Raw genomic sequence first — 17758 nt, forward strand, 5'->3', positions numbered from 1 at the left:
TTATTGGATATTGTAAATGTATTCAAAATCTATAAAAAAAAAAAAGAAAAGATGGATCTGTGGAGGGAGACGAAAAAACAAAAGATGCCAGACCTCCTGGGGAGGGAAAGGAAACGGGGAGGACAGAGATGGCAGATGGATGGTTAGCATGCAGAAAGAAGAAGGAGACCCTGGCAAGCAAGTTATCAGAAGACAACCAGAGCCTTGGACCAACAAGATTTGAAAAATAACCAGACAATAAAAGGTAGAAAAACTAATTTTATTTTCTGTTTTGTGATTACAATATGTCAGATTTACATTACATTACATTACGGATTTCTATTCCGCCTATACCTTGCAGTTCAAGGCGGATTACAAAAGATTTGACATGTGTATCCTGCCAGAGCTGGTGTTAGACCGCAAACGTGAGCTAGGATTTAACAGAGAGAGGAAAAGTCCTTTTTGTTTCTTTATTTTACTTACACCACAGCGCCAGTGTGGTTAGGAGAAGCCAAAGGGGGGTGAAAAAGCTATAAAATAAACCCACCAGGATGTTTGAAAAAAAAAAAAAAACCAAAACAAAAAACCACCCAATTGGGCAGGAAAGTTGAATCGAAAAACCAATTCAATAGGCTGAATCGAATCAAAATTTTTTTTTTTTCTTGAATCGGGCAGCACTAGTTTGTGCTACTGTCTTAGACTTTAGGACCTGGGATTGGGGAGAGATGGCATCCTCAGTACTTTATAATGCAAGTGAAACGAGGATTTGGTCAGACTTTTGAAGGGTCTGCAGAAGAAAAATATTGTATAGGCCGGGGACATGAGACAGCAGGAAACGGGAACTTTTCTTCCTTCTATTTTTGTGAATGGCAAGGCTGAGGATGTCAGAGAGTTCAGTTAAAATATGTTCTTTATAAGAAAATATAATAACGTGTTTTATAAAGTTTATAAGCATTGCTGGCCTACCCGGTGAGGTGTTCCTAATGGTGATGGTGGTGGCAGCGTGTCAATGTGTTGAGAGGAAGAGGTGGTATGGGAAATTCTGCTCAGCAAACTCCGGGCCCATTTCCACCCCCCAGTTAGTCCACTCCACTCAACTGGTTCACACACTGAGTGGGTCTTTGGGTGTTGTGCCTGGGTAGTTGTTTTGGGATCTCTTCCAGTGGTTTGTCAGTATCTCCTTGTGGTCCAAGGAAAGAAACTTTGTTAACCTTAGCATTGACCTTCAGAATATGTTTGTAACAGCGCTGCTTGTGTGGCATTAGGCTATGTAGTGATCGAAAGAAAAAAACAGACCTTTGCACATTTTTGCACTATATGGAGGGTGTATGAGGAGATTCACATTTCCTGCACAGCTAAGTCCTTGTAAAGTTACCTTGTTCTTTCTGTATTTGACATCTAGCAAGGTCTCTGTTTGGAAGGAAAGATCTAAGCTTAAAAATGAAGTGGCCAGAAGTTATGGTAAAAGCAGATAGCGTTGCTGATTTTAAGAAAGGCTTGGACAAATTCCTGGAGGAAAAGTCCATAGTCTGTTATTAAGACATGGGGGAAGTGTCTGCTTGCCCTGGATTGGTAGCATGGAATGTTGCTACTCTTTGGGTTTTGACCAGGTACTAGTGACCTGGATTGGTTACCATGAGAATGGGCTACTGGGCATGATGGACCGTTGGTTTGACCCAGTTAGGCTATTCTTATGTTATGTTCTCATCTGTGGGGGCCTTTGTTGTCACTTCTTATTTTAATGTATTTTTTTTCTGGGAACTTATCAGTGTTTTTTAGAATGGGAACAAAAATGGAAGAGAATTAATGTGTGTGGAATGGAGGTGGGGGGGGTTACTAATTTCTTCAGCTAAATAATTAAATCCACCTCAACCAGACATAGGAGAACTCACGCACCATTCACACACCTTCCAACCAAAATCGTCAAAAGAAAAAATAAACTGTTCGACAACCTCCTAACACTCGATCCCCAACTCTACAACCTATTGACCTCGACCACAAACTACAAAACCTTCAAAAAAGAAATAAAAACCCTTCTATTCAAAAAACACATAAAACCGAACTAACACAATCAGAACTGTCCCAAGCATCACCTGCAACTATTCCATATGTACTTCTGATGTCATGACAATTCAGACATAATTTATGTTATGTTTGGAATAATGGTTACATATATGAGGTTCAATAAAAGAAAATTTTCAGTGCCTGTTTCTATTATGACCATTTATTTTTCATGGTTATTACAAAAAAAATTTTTACATGGGGGAGGTGTCAAAAAATGATGGCCCCGGGTGCCACATACCCTAGGTACGCCACTGCCTGTTAGTTACAGAATTCAATATAAGATGCTATGTCTTTCTCATAAAACTCTTTATTTAGGTGTTCCCACTTATCTTTCAAATTTAATCTCAACCTATACCCCAGCTAGGTTCATTGGATGCTAATTGGCTAGTTCTCCCCACCCCTTCTAGAGCCTACTAAGAATCTACTCAGAGCTCAGTATTTTTCTTTTTTATACCCTAGACCAGGAGTGCCCAAAAGGTTGATCGCAAAGGCAATACGAGTCGATCGTGGAGCCCATCCCGGGCTCCATGATAGACTCGTGTTGCTTTCGCATTCTACCTGCTTCTCCATGGACAACATTTGCTTTCCCGATGCGGTAAACAGAAGTGCCGGGCTGACCAGCTTCCCCCCCTGACGTCAATTCTGACATCAGAGAGGAAGTTCCGGGCCAGCCAATTGCTACCTGGCTGGCCCAGAATTTCCTCTCCGACGTCAGAATTGATGTTGGGTGGAAAGTTGGTCAGCCCGGCGCTTCTCTTTACCGCGTCAGGAAGCAGGGACAGCTCACAACTTGGCGGTGGGCAGCTTGGGGGCCTGTTCCCTGATGACGGCGGTGGTGGCTTGGGGGAGGGCAGGGAGAAAGAAAGCAAGGGGGCAGGCAGGGAGACAGAAAGAAGGGAAACAGAAAGAAAGAGGGGACAGGGAGACCGAAAGAAAGAAGGGAAACAGAAATAAAAGGGAGAAAAAAAGGGGGGACAGGGAAACAGAAAGAAAGAAAGGGGAGACAGACAGAAAGAAAAGGGGCAGGGAGAGAGAGAAAGGGGCAGGGAGACAGAAAGAAAGAATGGAAATAGAAAGAAAGAAAGGGGGGCAGAAAGAAAGAAAGGGGGCATGGATAAATACAGACAGAAAGAAAAGGGGCAGGGAGAGAGAGAGAGAAAGAAAGAAAGAAAGAAAGAAAGAAGGGGACAGGGAGAAAGAAAGAAAGGGCAGGGGAACAGGGAGAGTGGAAGAAAAAGTTTGGGGAGGGAATGAGGTCTGGAGGAGAGGAAGCATACAGGAGGCTGAAAGAAGGGAAGAAATATTGGATGCACAGTCAGAAGAAAGTGCAACCAGAGACTCATGAAATCACCAGAAAACAAAGGTAGGAAAAATGATTTTATTTTCAATTTAGTGATCAAAATGTGTCCGTTTTGAGAATTTATATCTGCTGTCTATATTTTGCACTATGGCCCCCTTTTACTAAATCGCAATAGCAGTTTTTAGTGCAGGGAGCCTATGAGCATCGAGAGCTGCACAGGGCATTCAGCGCAGCTCCCTGCACTAAAAACCGCTATCGTGGTTTAGTAAAAAGGGAGGGGGTTATATTTGTCTAATTTTATATAGATGTTACTGAGGTAACATTGCATTGACCTCTTTGAAAAAACCTCGGAATATAAATGATAATTAACATTTTCTCTGCCATTAATAGAATATTGCAATGGGTAGTTATTAGATTATCATTTTTCCCTAATAGATATAATTGCAAAGTATGGGGGGGTGGGATTTCTGATTTGATATTAAATTAATAGGAAAGAATATATAATATATTATATGATATATGTAATACATATGAATTAGTAGGATTGGGAGGGAGGGTTTAAGTATTATGATTTAAGTTAAATTGATAGAGAATCAAGTTTATTGTTTAAGTTTAAATGTTATTTTATGTTACACTTGTTGAAAGATGTAAAATGAATAAAGAATTTAAAAAAACCCAAAACAACATTTTCTCTATGTACAGTGTGCTTTGTGTTTTAAAAAATTTTATTGTTGGTAGATCATTTTGACTTGGTCATTTTAAAAGGAGCTCGCAAGCCCAAAAAGTGTGGGCACCCCTGCCCTAGACTGTGGAACAGTCTTCCTCAATTGATTAGAGATTTAAAAGTATTTCAAGCTTTTAAAAAGGCGTTAAAAACTAATTTTTAAACTAACTTACATATGATACTTCTGGAGACTTGTCTGCTAGGCTTCTGCGTAAGAGTTTGTTTTTGTTTTTTTGGGTATGTGAATGTCGGATGTGATTTTTTTTTTTTTTTTTTTAATTCTTTATTCATTTTAAAACTTTTATCAAGTGTACAAAAATTTATAATAAATAAACATAAATGTAAGCACTTGTACATCTTATCATTATATCTTATAATTGTAAATATAACCCTCCCCCTCCTCCCCACGAATCCCTCTACTTATTTTATTTTCATATAATGGAAACCCACCCACCCCCACCCAACCCTAAGTCTTACATAATTCATAGAAAAATATTAGAAAAATGGCGATTTGTGCAGATGTTTTAAATGTGTATTTAATTTTATTCTAGTATATATAAAGAATTGATTTGGTTTTCTAAATTTTATTTTAATATGTAACGGTAAAGGAATCCAAGTTTAAAGTGAGGATTTGAATTGCATTCTGAGTTCTATAAGCACTATGGATGTGATGTTTTAAAGAAGAAACTAGAGTTCCTTTTTGTCTTTTATTTATTTATTTTTTAAAATTCTTTATTCATTTTTAAAACTTACAATAAGTATATCAGCAAATAAATACATTTCTAACTTAGATACAACACTTTTTTTAAAAAATCTTTATTCATTTTACAACTTACAAGTGTATCAGGAAATAACATTTAAACTTAAAAACATCACTTGATTTTCTTTTTCTTTTTTAATTCTTTATTCAGTTTTAACTCTTGCAACAAGTGTACAATGTTCAATCAGATAATTCGTACAAATCACTTGACATTCTAACAATTATTGTCAAATGCATATAAAAAGACCTCTTCCCCACCCATCCCATTCATCAGGAATAAACCCATTAAATCACATAACATACCTCCCCATCCCCACATTAAAATATAGTCCTATGTAATAATTGATTTTCTATTATAGTCATCCTACATTAATGAAATTTATCCCCCCCATTTCTACCATATAATAAGCATTCACTTATATTATACAATATATTCTTTTCTATTACTCCAAACATTTAATAAAAGATCAGAAACCCCCCCTACCCCCTCATTTACAATTTTATTGTTAAGGGAAAAATGTTATCTACTCATTACAATAATCTGTTAATATTCTACAATAATCCAGTTTAGAACTTATCTGTACACCACTTTGACCTTTTTAGAAAGGTGGTACAGCAAATTTTTTAAAATAAACAAATGATTTCTACAGTGTTAGCACTGTACACAAACACCTAAGAGATAGTACCTGACTGACAGAGCTTACAATCTATTCAAGTCAAGCAGAACAAATAAAATAAAAATAGATGAGGTTACTTATCCATTCTTGTGAGAATACTGCAGAAAGATGTCAATCACAGCTTTTGAAACTTCCTCCTTCTCCCAGGAGTCTGATGCCCCCTTCGGTTTGTTTCAAAGCATCCAAGAGTTCTAAAAAAAGACATGAGGAAGAGGAACATGGGGACCTCCCCAAAACCAAGGTTCTGATCTGCCCATATAATGTTATAACAGTCAATAATGAAATTGTAATGAATAAACATTAGCACTGAACAGTACATCACATTGAATAAAAGTAGCAGCTTGAATAATACCCATAGTCCAACTAGCAGAGAAGTCTTAGCTAGGGAAAGGACCATGAAGCATAAGGCAGAAACAGGCACATCATAAATTATCGGACGGGGGGGGTTCAGCATACCATTCCTATCTACTGGAAACAATATTATCAAGGTAAAAACCTAATCTCTTTTTCCAGTGCAATAGGAATGGTATGCTAAACCTTAGGGATGTACCTAAGCAGTCTCCAAAGTCCCAGATGGGAGAGATATGACAGCCATTCAATAACTTATCTACTTCAGTAGGAAAGAAAATAGTTTTAAAAAAATAGTTTTATTTTTCAATATAATCCCCTGAGAGCTCCACATACTTCATCCACTTTTCCTGCAATGACGAGCCAGGTCAGGACTGTAGGGTGGATGGATCAGCTGCTGAAATCCACATTCTCGAATGGCAGCCTGAGATTGTTGTGAAGAAGCAGCACGCCTGTTGTGAGTTTTCCTCATCTTTTCTCTGACTGACTCCCACATTGTGTTGGGGTATCTCTGCCCGGTTATGGTTGTCTTGTGTGGCATGAACTCCATAAGAAAAAGTCCTTCATCATCCCAGAAGACGATTGCCATGACTTTGCCTGCAGATTTTTCTGTCAAACTTTTTTGGGTTGGGGGTGAGACTTGTGCTTCTACTGCATTGACTCCATTTTGGACTCAGGATCTCTGTGATAGACCTAAGTCTCATCTCCAATCACTAAACAATGAAAAAAATTCACTTGGTCTTCACGGAGCATCTCCAAATTCTCCTGACAGCACTGGAACCTCATGGCCTTCAGATATGATGTCAGCATTCTTGGAACCCATCTTGCACTAAATTTGGACATGCACAACTTTTCATGGATTATTTTCCAAACTGTACCTACCGAGATGCCCATTTTTTCAGCTATTCGGGAAACCTTAATTCATCTGTTTGACAAAATTAAATTCTCAACTTTCTTGCACATTTCTGTGGAAGTTGCTTTCACAGGCCATTCAGTGTGAGGATCATCTTCAATGGACTCTCTACCCGCTTAAACAGCTTGCTCTAAAATGTTATTTTTGTAGAATGATGGGGCAGACTCACCATAAACTGCAGTCATGTATACATGGATCTCCTTTGGCTTTTTCCCTTTTTTTGTGAGAATGTTATCACTGAATGGTGCTCCAAATCCAGCCATTTCTTACTCGATTCGCAATTTATTCCTGTCTCTTGAAACGTTAGACTTGTACTGCACAACTGTGCATGAGTAACCTTGAGATATGTCACAACATGCACAGACTTGTTTCAACACACTTGCTACTTTCTTTCATAGTCAGGTAGATAAAATATTGAACACACCTCGAAAGCCATCACTGGAATCTTCGGGCTGCCAGTCAGACCTCCAAGGACCGACCTTTAATCTCCCAGACCTCTCTGAAAAAGGTGGGGGGGGAGGGGGGAAGAGAGACACAAAATGCAATTGGAACGCTATTAGCACCTAAACAGCCTGTGCTCCAGCCCTTGACCAAATGAAAGGGGTGAGCAAGGGCCAGGAGTGCCACGATCTTCAGCAGGTTGACTGAAACAGGTCCCTGAAGGATATACTGCCAGCTGCAGATTTAAAATCTGCTCCTTTCAATGCAGAGTAGACCCTTATCAAAATGGATCTCTGATTCCATGAAAAAGTACATTACTAGAACGTAAACCGCAAAAAGAGAAACTGAATGGGCAGACTCCTGGGAGAATGAGGAGGTTTCTAAAACTGTGATTGACATCTTTCTACAGTATGCTCACGAGAATGGATAGAGTACCCTAAGGTACAGCATACCATTCCAATTGCACTAGAAATCCTGTTCTTCAATGCAAGGCCTGGGGCCAATGGCAGCCCCTGGAGATTTTTGAGGTGGCCAACATCATCATTCTGGGGGGGTGTGTTTTCTGCTACCCTCTGCCCTTCTACCTAAGGTCATGACAGAAAGGGGGAAAAGCCTCATGCTTGAAGGATAAAGTATTTCTCAATAGACAAAATATATTTGGAAGTGTCCACCTCCTTGAGGTTACATCCACTGATAAGTTTGAAGACAGGCTGGTGGGGCAGATGTCTTTGATACACACTATCGACAGTGTCAAGGCTTGCTTGGAAAGATATTTGGTAGCCCTCCTTCAACTCATCTGTATCCTGACCTCTGCCCTAATCCCTTAAAGGAATGATTAAAATATGGATATTAGGGTTACCCAGAAAAACCTATAGTTGGAAAAACTGTGCGAATTGACATTTTTTCCATGAATTTGATTGTGCCTGATCAGAAAAAAAAAAAATTTAAAGTCCATCCTGGGGTCCCTCAAAGCCACTGATTACATAAAGCTCAATTTTTCTTAAAATTTGCACTCAGTACAGCGTGAGGCCTTGTTGCAAGGAGTTGCCAAGCACTCCAGTTTTTATCCTCACTATTTCAAGAAGACATTGAATGTTTGAGTGTTTGGAACACCATTGGTAGATGACTACACCAAAGTGGAGAAATTAGGTTCTTAGCTACTAATTTTCTTTCTTTTAGTTCCTCCAGACCGGCACAGAATGGATGGGTTTAAGTTCCTCTGCCAGCAGATGGAAACTGAGGCAAAAGGGACCTGGATCGAACATGGGAATGGGCCCCCGAGTCAGAAGATCGGGTGAGAGGGGCAGAGGAAGAGGATCTGCCACGAGAAGATAAACTAGCGCTGCGTACCAAGGGTGCCTGGGCCAGCAGGATCACGCGGCCTGCATGCCGGGCAATGTGAATAACTGCTCACCAGAGGCCATGGAGGAAAGACATACAGCAGGCCGGCCATCAGCCAAGCCTGCACCAGAGCATTCAGCCCCTCGGCCAGGCAATCCCTGGGATGGCAAACTGGCATTGACAATCATGGCCATCAGGTTCATGACTGGCTGACCCCATGACTGAACAATCAACTTGAAGGCTTCCAGCCTGAGACACCACTCGCCGGGATCCAGCACATGATGACTGAGGAAGTCCACCCAGACATTGTCCATTCCCGCTATGTGGGTAGCCGAGATGTCCAGAAGATCATCCTCTGCCCATTCCAAGAGAAGAATTGCCTCTTGCGCTACCAGATAACTCTTGGTTCCCCCCTGACAATTGACGTAAGCCACCACCGTGGTCTTGTCTGAGAAAACCTGAACCAACCTGCCCTCCAACGATGACTGGAAGGCTACTAACGCCAATCAAATGGCTCTAGTCTTCAGAATACTGATCGATCAGGATGCCTCCACCGGTGACCAGCTGCCCTGAGCTGAGCGACCAAGACATTGAGCTTCCCAAATGAGGAGATTGGCGTCCATAATAAACACTGTCCACTGGGACTGAGCAAGACTCACCCCTTGAACCCGGTTGGAAGACTGTAGCCACCAGCGCAAACTAACCCCCGAAGAAGGACGGGAGAGTCCAGATCGTTAATCGGTGGTGACCACCATAAAAAAAGCGCATACTGAAGAGGGCGCATGCGAGCCTGAGTCTACCTGACTACCTCCAGGGAGACTGCCATTGACCCCAAAACCTGCAGAAACTCCTGTGCTCGAGGGCAACGATAATTCATCAGGGAGCGAATCTGCAACTACAATTTCAACACTCTGGCCTCAGGAAGGAACACCCTCACCAAGCTGGTGTCGAAGAGAACACCGAGATATTCCAAGTGCTGAGATGGAGTCAACTGACTTTTGGACAGGTTGACTACCCAGCCTAGCGACTGAAGAAACTCTACAACCTGAGTCGTGACCCGGGAGCTCTCCTGAAAAGACTGCTTGAATCAACCAGTTGTCCAGATAGGGATGAACCAGAATGCCCTCCCTGCGCACGGCCGCAGCCACAACTACCATAATTTTGGTGGAAGTCCTAGGGGCCATGGCCAGACAAAAGGGAAGTGCACAAAACTGATAGTGCTTTCCCAAAATCACAAAGTGAAGGAATTGCTGATGGGAGGCCCAAATCAGAACATGCAGATAGGCCTCCATCAGGTCGACAGAAGTCAGAAATTCTTCCTTGTTGAACAGCGACAATTATTTTTTAAGTACACTTGTTGTAAGAATTAAAAAGGAATAAAGAATTTTTTTTAAAAATTATGGACTTCAGGGTTTCCATGCAAAAAGATGGAACCCGAAGTGCCCTGTCTGCACCTTTCAGATCCAAAATGAGTCGAAAAGACCCTCTCTTCTTAGGTACCACAAAGTAAATGGAATACCTGCTGGTGCGAATCTCTTACAGAGTTCTTCCTTACTCTGGCTTAGCACTTAGATCATCCCTTCAGCATAACTGATAAATAGTCCTTTTTCAGTGTGCAGTGCCTGAGTCCTCTGACCAACACATTTGATGTTGACATTAATTTGAGAGACTTGCCCAGTCTCTCAAATTAATGTCAGAGGGGGGTCTTTTGTTCCATGTTGTATTTTAATAACCGTTTGCCAGATGTCTAAGTAGTTTTGATATCTATTATAATCCTATATAATAAAACCCTAGCCGCGCATGCGCACTCCTATCTGCGTGCTTCCATGATCTGTAGGTCTGTGGCCGCAGGAGTGCGCATGCGCGAGTCCCCAGCCTTACACCTACGTACACTCGCCAGCAGGACATGCCACCAGCGCTGGATTCCCTGCTTTACAAAGACGGGGGTCGTAGGAGGCCCGAAATCGCCCGAACTCACAGCCACATACTGGCACAAACCTCCCTCCAGCTTTGGCAGCCGCAGCACGCTAAACAGGCTGCTTCGCGGCTTTCTCCTGCCGGTGAATCTCCTGCTGGCGACGTCATCAGTGACGCGACAGAGGGACTCAACTGCTGGAGAAAGCTGCGAAGCAGCCTGTTTAGTGTGCTGCGGCTGCCAATGCTGGAGGGAGGTTTGTTAAGGTCATGTCACATGAGAGGGAGACATAAGAGAGCCACCGGGGGTTGGGCTGGGAGGGTAGAGAAGCGTCTGCCTCGGGTGCTTCAGGCAGCAGCAGCATTTACAATTCGCTGCTGTTGCCGGCTTCAGGCCTTCCTCTCTGGCGGGTCCTGCCTAAGGACCCGCCAGAGAGGAAGACCTGAAGCCGGCAAAAGCAATGAATTGTGAATGCTGCTGCTGCCCGATGAAGTTCAAGGAGGAAAGGAAGCAAAGGGGGAGAGAATGGCTTAGAGGGAAGAAGACATGGCAGGGCATGGAGGGAAGGAGGAAGGTATGCCAGACCAAGGGAAAAGGAAGGGGGAAAGGAAGGAGGAGATGTCATATGGAACAGAGAGAGAGAGAGAGAGAGAGGGCGGACACTGGCTGGAAAGAGAAGAGAGAGCAGTAAATGGAAGGGGCAAGACATAAGAACATAACAACATAAGAAATGCCTCTGCTGGGTCAGACCCGAGGTCCATCGTGCCCAGCAGTCCGCTCACGCGGCGGCCCAACAGGTCCAGGACCTGTGCAGTAATCTTCTATCTATACCCCTCTATCCCCATTTCCAGTAGGAATTTGTCCAATCCTTTCTTGAACCCCAGTACCGTACTCTGCCTTATAACGTCCTCTGGAAGCGCATTCCAGGTGTCCACCACACGTTGGGTAAAGAAGAACTTCCTAGCATTTGTTTTGAATCTGTCCCCTTTCAACTTTTCCAAATGCCCTCTTGTTCTCTTATTTTTCGAAAGTTTGAAGAATCTGTCCCTCTCTACTCTCTCTATGCCCTTCATGATCTTGTAAGTCTCTATCATATCCCCTCTAAGTCTCCTCTTCTCCAGGGAAAAGAGACCCAGCTTCTCCAATCTCTCAGAATATGACAGGTTTTCCATACCTATTATCAGATGTGTTGCTCTTCTTTGAACCCTCTCGACTAACGCCATATCCTTCTTAAGATACGGCAACCAATATTGGACGCAGTACTCCAAATGCGGGCGCACCATCGCCCGATACAACGGCAGGATAACTTCTTTCGTTCTGGCTGTAATACCCTTTTTGATTATACCAAGCATTCTATTCGCTCTCTTAGCGGCCGCTGCACACTGTGCCGACGGCTTCATTGTCATGTCCACCATTACCCCCAAGTCCCTTTCCTGGGTACTCTTATTCAATAACATCCCTCCCATTGTATAGTTGTACCTCGGGTTTCTGCTCCCCACATGTAATACTTTACATTTCTCAATGTTGAACTTCATCTGCCATTTCGCCGCCCATTCTTCTAATTTGTTCAAGTCCCTTTGCAACTTTTCGCAGTCCTCTGTAGTCCGAGCTCCATTAAATAGTTTGGTGTCGTCCGCAAATTTTATTATCTCGCACTTCGACCCTGTTTCTAGATCATTTATGAAGATATTAAATAGCAGCAGCCCGAGCACCGAGCCCTGTGGGACACCACTCGTGGCCCTCTTCCAGTCGGAGTAGTGACCCTTCACTCCTACCCTTTGTTTTCTACCCTCCAACCAGTTTCTGATCCATCTATGTACGTCTCCTTCCACCCCATGATTCTTCAGTTTCCGGAGTAGACGTTCATGGGGCACCTTGTCAAAGGCTTTTTGGAAATCTAGATATATGATGTCTATGGGGTCTCCTTTGTCCATCCGTTTGATGATCCCTTCGAAGAAGTGCAATAAGTTTGTTAGGCACGATCTTCCCTTGCAGAAACCATGCTGGCTGGTTATCAGAAGTTCATGTTTTTCAAAATGTTGATCGATGTTTTCTTTTATCAGTGCTTCTGCCATTTTCCCTGGAACCGAAGTCAGGCTCACTGGCCTGTAGTTTCCCGGGTCACCTCTTGATCCCTTTTTAAAGATGGGCGTAACGTTGGCTATCTTCCAATCTTCCGGGATCTTGCCTGTTTTCAGGGATAAGTTGCAAATTTGCTGCAGTAGTTCCGCTATCTCCTCCTTTAATTCCTTCAGAACCCTTGGATGTATGCCATCCGGACCCGGGGATTTGTCAGTTTTTAGTTTTTCTATCTGCCTACGAACGTCCTCAAGGCTCACTTTTATGGATGTTAATTTTTCTGCCTGACTTCCGTTGAAGAATTGCTCAGGTTCCGGTATGTTGGACGTGTTTTTGTTTGTAAATACAGACGAGAAGAACATGTTAAGCCTTTCTGCCACTACCTTCTCCTCCTTCACCACTCCCTTCCTGTCTCCGTCGTCCAGCGGTCCCACTTCCTCTCTAGCCGGCTGCTTCCCTTTAACATATCTGAAGAATGGTTTGAAATTTCTTGCTTCCCTGGCTAGCCTCTCTTCATACTCTCTTTTGGCTTTCCGAACCTCACGGTGACATTCTTTTTGATGCTTCTTGTGTTCTTTCCAGTTCCCCTCAGTTTTGTCCTTTTTCCATTTCTTGAATGATTTTTTCTTATTGCCTATCGCTTCCTTCACTGTTTTGGTTATCCACGCCGGGTCTTTTGTTCGATTCTTTTTACACCCCTTCCTGAATCTGGGGATATACAGATTTTGCGCCTCGCTCACCAAGTCCCTGAAGAAGGACCAGGCATGATTTACCGTTAGCCATGTTTTGGAAGTGTTCCTAAGTTTCTTCCTTACCAATTCCCTCATTGCTTCGTAGTTTCCTTTCCTGAAGTTAAAGGTTGTCGCAATGGATCTCTTGCCTTTTGACACTCCTACCTCAACCTTGAACTTGATCATATTATGATCGCTGTTTCCCAACGGTCCCACTACTTCTACTTCCTTTGCAGGTCCCCTTAACCCATTTAGGATTAGATCCAGAGTGGCATTTCCTCTTGTCGGTTCTCTAACAAGCTGTTCCATGAAATAATCCTGTGTAGCTTCCAGGAATTTTGTCTCCCTAGCGCATTTCGAGCTTCCAAGCCTCCAGTCTATCCCAGGGTAGTTGAAGTCTCCCATAATAACCGTGTTGCCGCTTTTGCATTCACGCTTTATCTCGGCTTCCATTTCCTCATCGATATCTCTGGTTTGCCCAGGTGGGTGATAAAATAGGCCCATCTTTATTTCAGGCCCTTTCCTTCCCGGTATTTTAACCCATAGAGATTCTGGCTTGCTGGCCGTCTCTGCTGTGTCCATTTGTGTGGATTGTATGCCTTCTTTTATGTATAGGGCTATTCCACCTCCTTTTTGTCCTGTTCTGTCCTGGCGATAGAGCTTGTATCCCGGTAGTGCTGTATCCCATTTGCCTTCCTCATTCCACCATGTTTCAGAGATTCCAATGATGTCGATGTCTTCTGCGTTGGCCAAGGCTTCTAGTTCCCCCATTTTGTTTCTTAGGCTCCTTGCATTAGCATATATGCACTTTAGATCCTGGTATTTTGCTGTCCTCCTTTCTTTTCCCTGTGCTGCAGACATTGTAACCACTTCTTCTGGGTTAGTCGACTCCTGCAGTTTGTCCCTTGTTCCTTCCCAGCCATTTTTCCCCTCGGTATCTTCACAGGATACCGTCTTCCGAATCGTCGACCCTTTGTCAACTGTCGGCTTTCCCCTTCTTCTTAGTTTAAAGCCTGTTCTATTCCTCTCTTGACGTTGTTTGCTAGGAGTCTAGTTCCTGCTGCGCTCAGGTGCAGTCCATCTTTCCTGTAGAGCTTGCTCTTGCCCCAGAACGCCGTCCAGTTCCTCACGAAGTGGAATCCTTCTTCCTCACACCATCTCCTCATCCACGTATTTATTGATTGTAGTTCCTCCTGTCTTTTCACATCTGCCCTCGGTACTGGTAGGATCTCTGAGAACACTATCTTCTGGGCCCTCATCTTCAGCTTCCTTCCCAGAATCTTGAATTGTTCTAACAGCGTGCTTCTTTTGTAGTCTCTCCTGCTGACATCGTTCGTCCCGATGTGGATCACTACAGCGGTCTCTTCTGTCTCCGCCCCTTCCAGGATCATTCCAATTTTGTCCACGATGTCCTTGGTTCTTGCTCCCGGAAGGCAGGTCACCAGTCGGTCCTCTCTCCCTCCTGCTATGTGGCTGTCCACATGCCTAAGGATCGAGTCTCCCACTAGGATTGCTGACTTTCCTTTCTTCAATTTTCGCTTCGGTCTCAAGTCAATGTCCTCAATGTACTTCACTCTTTCTTCTTTTGGGCCTCGACTAGCCAAAATCTCCCCCTCTTGCGGTAGTCCTCTGTGGGTGTCATCCTTGAGGTAATCTTCTTCTTGCTCTCCCTTGCATGTTGGTATCCGTGTAGCTTCTTCTTTCATCTGAAGTTCGTTCTCTTCCACCTTCGTCCTGTATGCCTCTTCAATGAATCTCTCGAGTTCCCTGACTTCCTCCTCAATGTGTCTCTCCGTGGTGTGAAATCCTTCTAGCTCCTGAATCTTGTCCTCTAGTCGCTTGACCTCCTTCTTCAAGCTTTTCAGTTCCTGACACCGACTGCATACATATGACTGTCTCCCCGAGGGGAGATAGTCATACATATGACAGTCTGTGCAGAACACTGGAAAGCTCATCTTCTGGCTTCCTTCTGCTTCCATTGTTGTTCCTTCTTTAAGATATCAGTTGAGATTACTTCTGACTTGTGTCCGCTTTGTGTCCTTTTTCTCTCCCTATCTGCTGTTGGTGTCCTCCCTGACTCTCACTTTGTGCTGGTGCCCTCTCTTTCTTTCACTAACTGTCTCTGGTGTCCTCTCGCTCACTGCCTGTTGGTGGTGTCCTCTCTGTCTCTTCTCTCTCTGTGTTGGTGCTCTGTGCTGGTGTCTCTCTCTCTCTCTACCTGCTGCTGGGGTCCTCTCTCTCTCTACCAGCCGCTGGTGTCCTCTCTCTCACTCTCTCCCTCTGCCTGCTTGTTATACTTGTGTGAACGGCTTGGCCCTTTGTGTCTGTCTCTTTCTTACCTTCTGTGCTTTCCTTCTGTACTTGTCGCTTCTTTACACTTCTGTCTTACTCCGTTGCCTTGTCCCTTCTCAAAGGCCCTTTGCAAAGGCGCTCTCGCTAAGGCGAGCGCCTTTGCCGCTTGCCTTCGCCGCGTGCCGAACGGCTGCGCGCCGTTGGCTCCGCCCCCTTTCAAGGGGGAGTCCGACGCTGCCTCTGACGCGGTGGGGGTGGGTGGAGCGTACTCTCGCCGCTTCCCCGAGTCCTGTGCTTCTTCCTGCCTCCTTCCCCTGTGCAGAACTCTGTGTCTCCGACTCTCCCTCTCTCAGTCAGGCTACCAGAGCAGCTGCCTTCTTCTCCTTTGCTCTGGCAACCCGATTCAGCGCTCGCCGCGTTGGCTCCGCCCCCTTTCAAGAGGGTGAACAGTAGATGGAAAGGGTAGAGAGAGGGAGACAAGACACTGAATGGAAGTGTGGGGGACAGGGGGAGCAGACGTTGGAAGGAAGTGGAGAGGAGAAAGAAAAAAGAGCACATGCAGGATTGAGGGAAGAGGATAGAGTTAGAAATAAAGATAGAGAGACAGGGGGTCAGGGAGATACACAGACAGAAAGAATGACAGACAGACAGCGTCCAAGGAGAGAGACAAATAAAAAAACAGACAGACATCTACTCTAGCACCCGTTAATGTAACGGGCTAAAACACTAGTAATTTATAATTATACTGTGCCATACAACAGATTACAAATAATTGGAAGAATTGGAGTAGATTGAATTATGGTTTCTGGTGGAATTCTTTATGTAATATATATATAAAATGGAAAGGGTAATAGCCACACAGCAGGGGTATTTAAGAAAATTTCAGGATGTTTAGGAGCCTTTAACAAACTATTGTAATGAATGAACACTATTTTTCCCCTTGTCCAAGGTTGGGAAGGGGGGAGTAAATTTTGGTATTTGTATAAATGTAAGGAATGTTATATATAAATGTATAAATGTAGGGACTATTATATGTTTTTCTGTGTTCAAAGATTGTTATTGATTGGGGGGAGGGGAGGGAGATACGTTCTAAACTGGATTATTGCAGAATATTAAGTGTTTTATTTAAGTGTAAATTATTTTTATTTGGTGATACACTTATTGTAAGTTTTAAAAATGAATAAAGAAAAAAAAAAAAGCAGCAATTATATAGGATCAGATGGACATTAGGTGCAATTAATCCTACTTGAATCGAGTCCAGAATGCTTTCTAGGTGATTTTTCTGTTGTTACCTCTGCACACTATGATACCCTCCTCCATTCTAGTCTTTAGGTTTTTGTCAGAACCTGAGATGAATCATGCTGGTTGTCCTGGAAACAAAGGTTTCATTGAAGACCTAGCCAGCATTTCATCTGATCACTCTGCCTAACTCAGGGACAGTGCTCCACTTCTATAAAGGGAAACAATACAGAAGTAGAGTTGCTTACCTTGATCATGTCAAGTTTTGACAATAACGGTAGATCTTCAAGAGGGCCATAGTGTGGAATATGGCATTGTTCAGCAAGGTTAGTAATGCACAGTAAGAAGCTGGATAGTTCTTCCTTCTGTAAAAATCCAAAGCATAAACTGTGAGTGTTCATTTATAAAGTTCTCCTTAGTTGTATTTTGTCTGTTATAAAAATTTAATAAAATGTTTGAACTAATAATTATATAGTAAATGAACATAGGACAATGGAATGGTTTACAAATTTGGTAACATACAGATAAAAATCATAGAATAAGTTTTTGTTTTTATTTTTGACCCAATCATTTTCTCTTGCACTTTAAGGCTTCCAGTTGTTTGTTTGTTTTTATATTCTTTATTCATTTTTTCATCTTACAACAAGTGCAACAGAAAATAACAGTTATACTTATACAATATCACTTGAGTATCTATTCTTATTAATATCACAATTAAAAATAAAAATAAATCCCTCCTTCCCAACCCTGTCATTACACATGTGATTACATATATATATATTATTCTCTATTAATCCAGCCCATCAATATATAGACTTCCTCCCCCCTAAAAAAACCCTGTACAATTATATCAGCTGGGGAAAAATTATAATTTATTCATTACAATACTATATTAATGGTCTCTAAACCTCCTGAAAATTATTAAAATTTCCTTTCTGCAACGCTAACGTTCTTT

At 42.9% G+C, this 17758-nt stretch overlaps 1 protein-coding gene across 1 annotated transcript in view; it reads right to left on the reverse strand.

Annotated features, from left to right (window-relative positions):
- Positions 1–17758, reverse strand: part of CCDC197 (coiled-coil domain containing 197) — a 140012-nt gene that overhangs the window by 5882 nt on the left and 116372 nt on the right. Inside the window, exon 8 of the mRNA XM_033952631.1 lies at positions 17052–17168. Coding sequence (XP_033808522.1) covers positions 17052–17168 — 117 coding nt within the window. The remainder of the gene's footprint in view (positions 1–17051; positions 17169–17758) is intronic.

This window comes from Geotrypetes seraphini, chromosome 7, assembly GCF_902459505.1.
Source record: "Geotrypetes seraphini chromosome 7, aGeoSer1.1, whole genome shotgun sequence".
NCBI classification, from domain to species: Eukaryota; Metazoa; Chordata; class Amphibia; order Gymnophiona; family Dermophiidae; genus Geotrypetes; species Geotrypetes seraphini.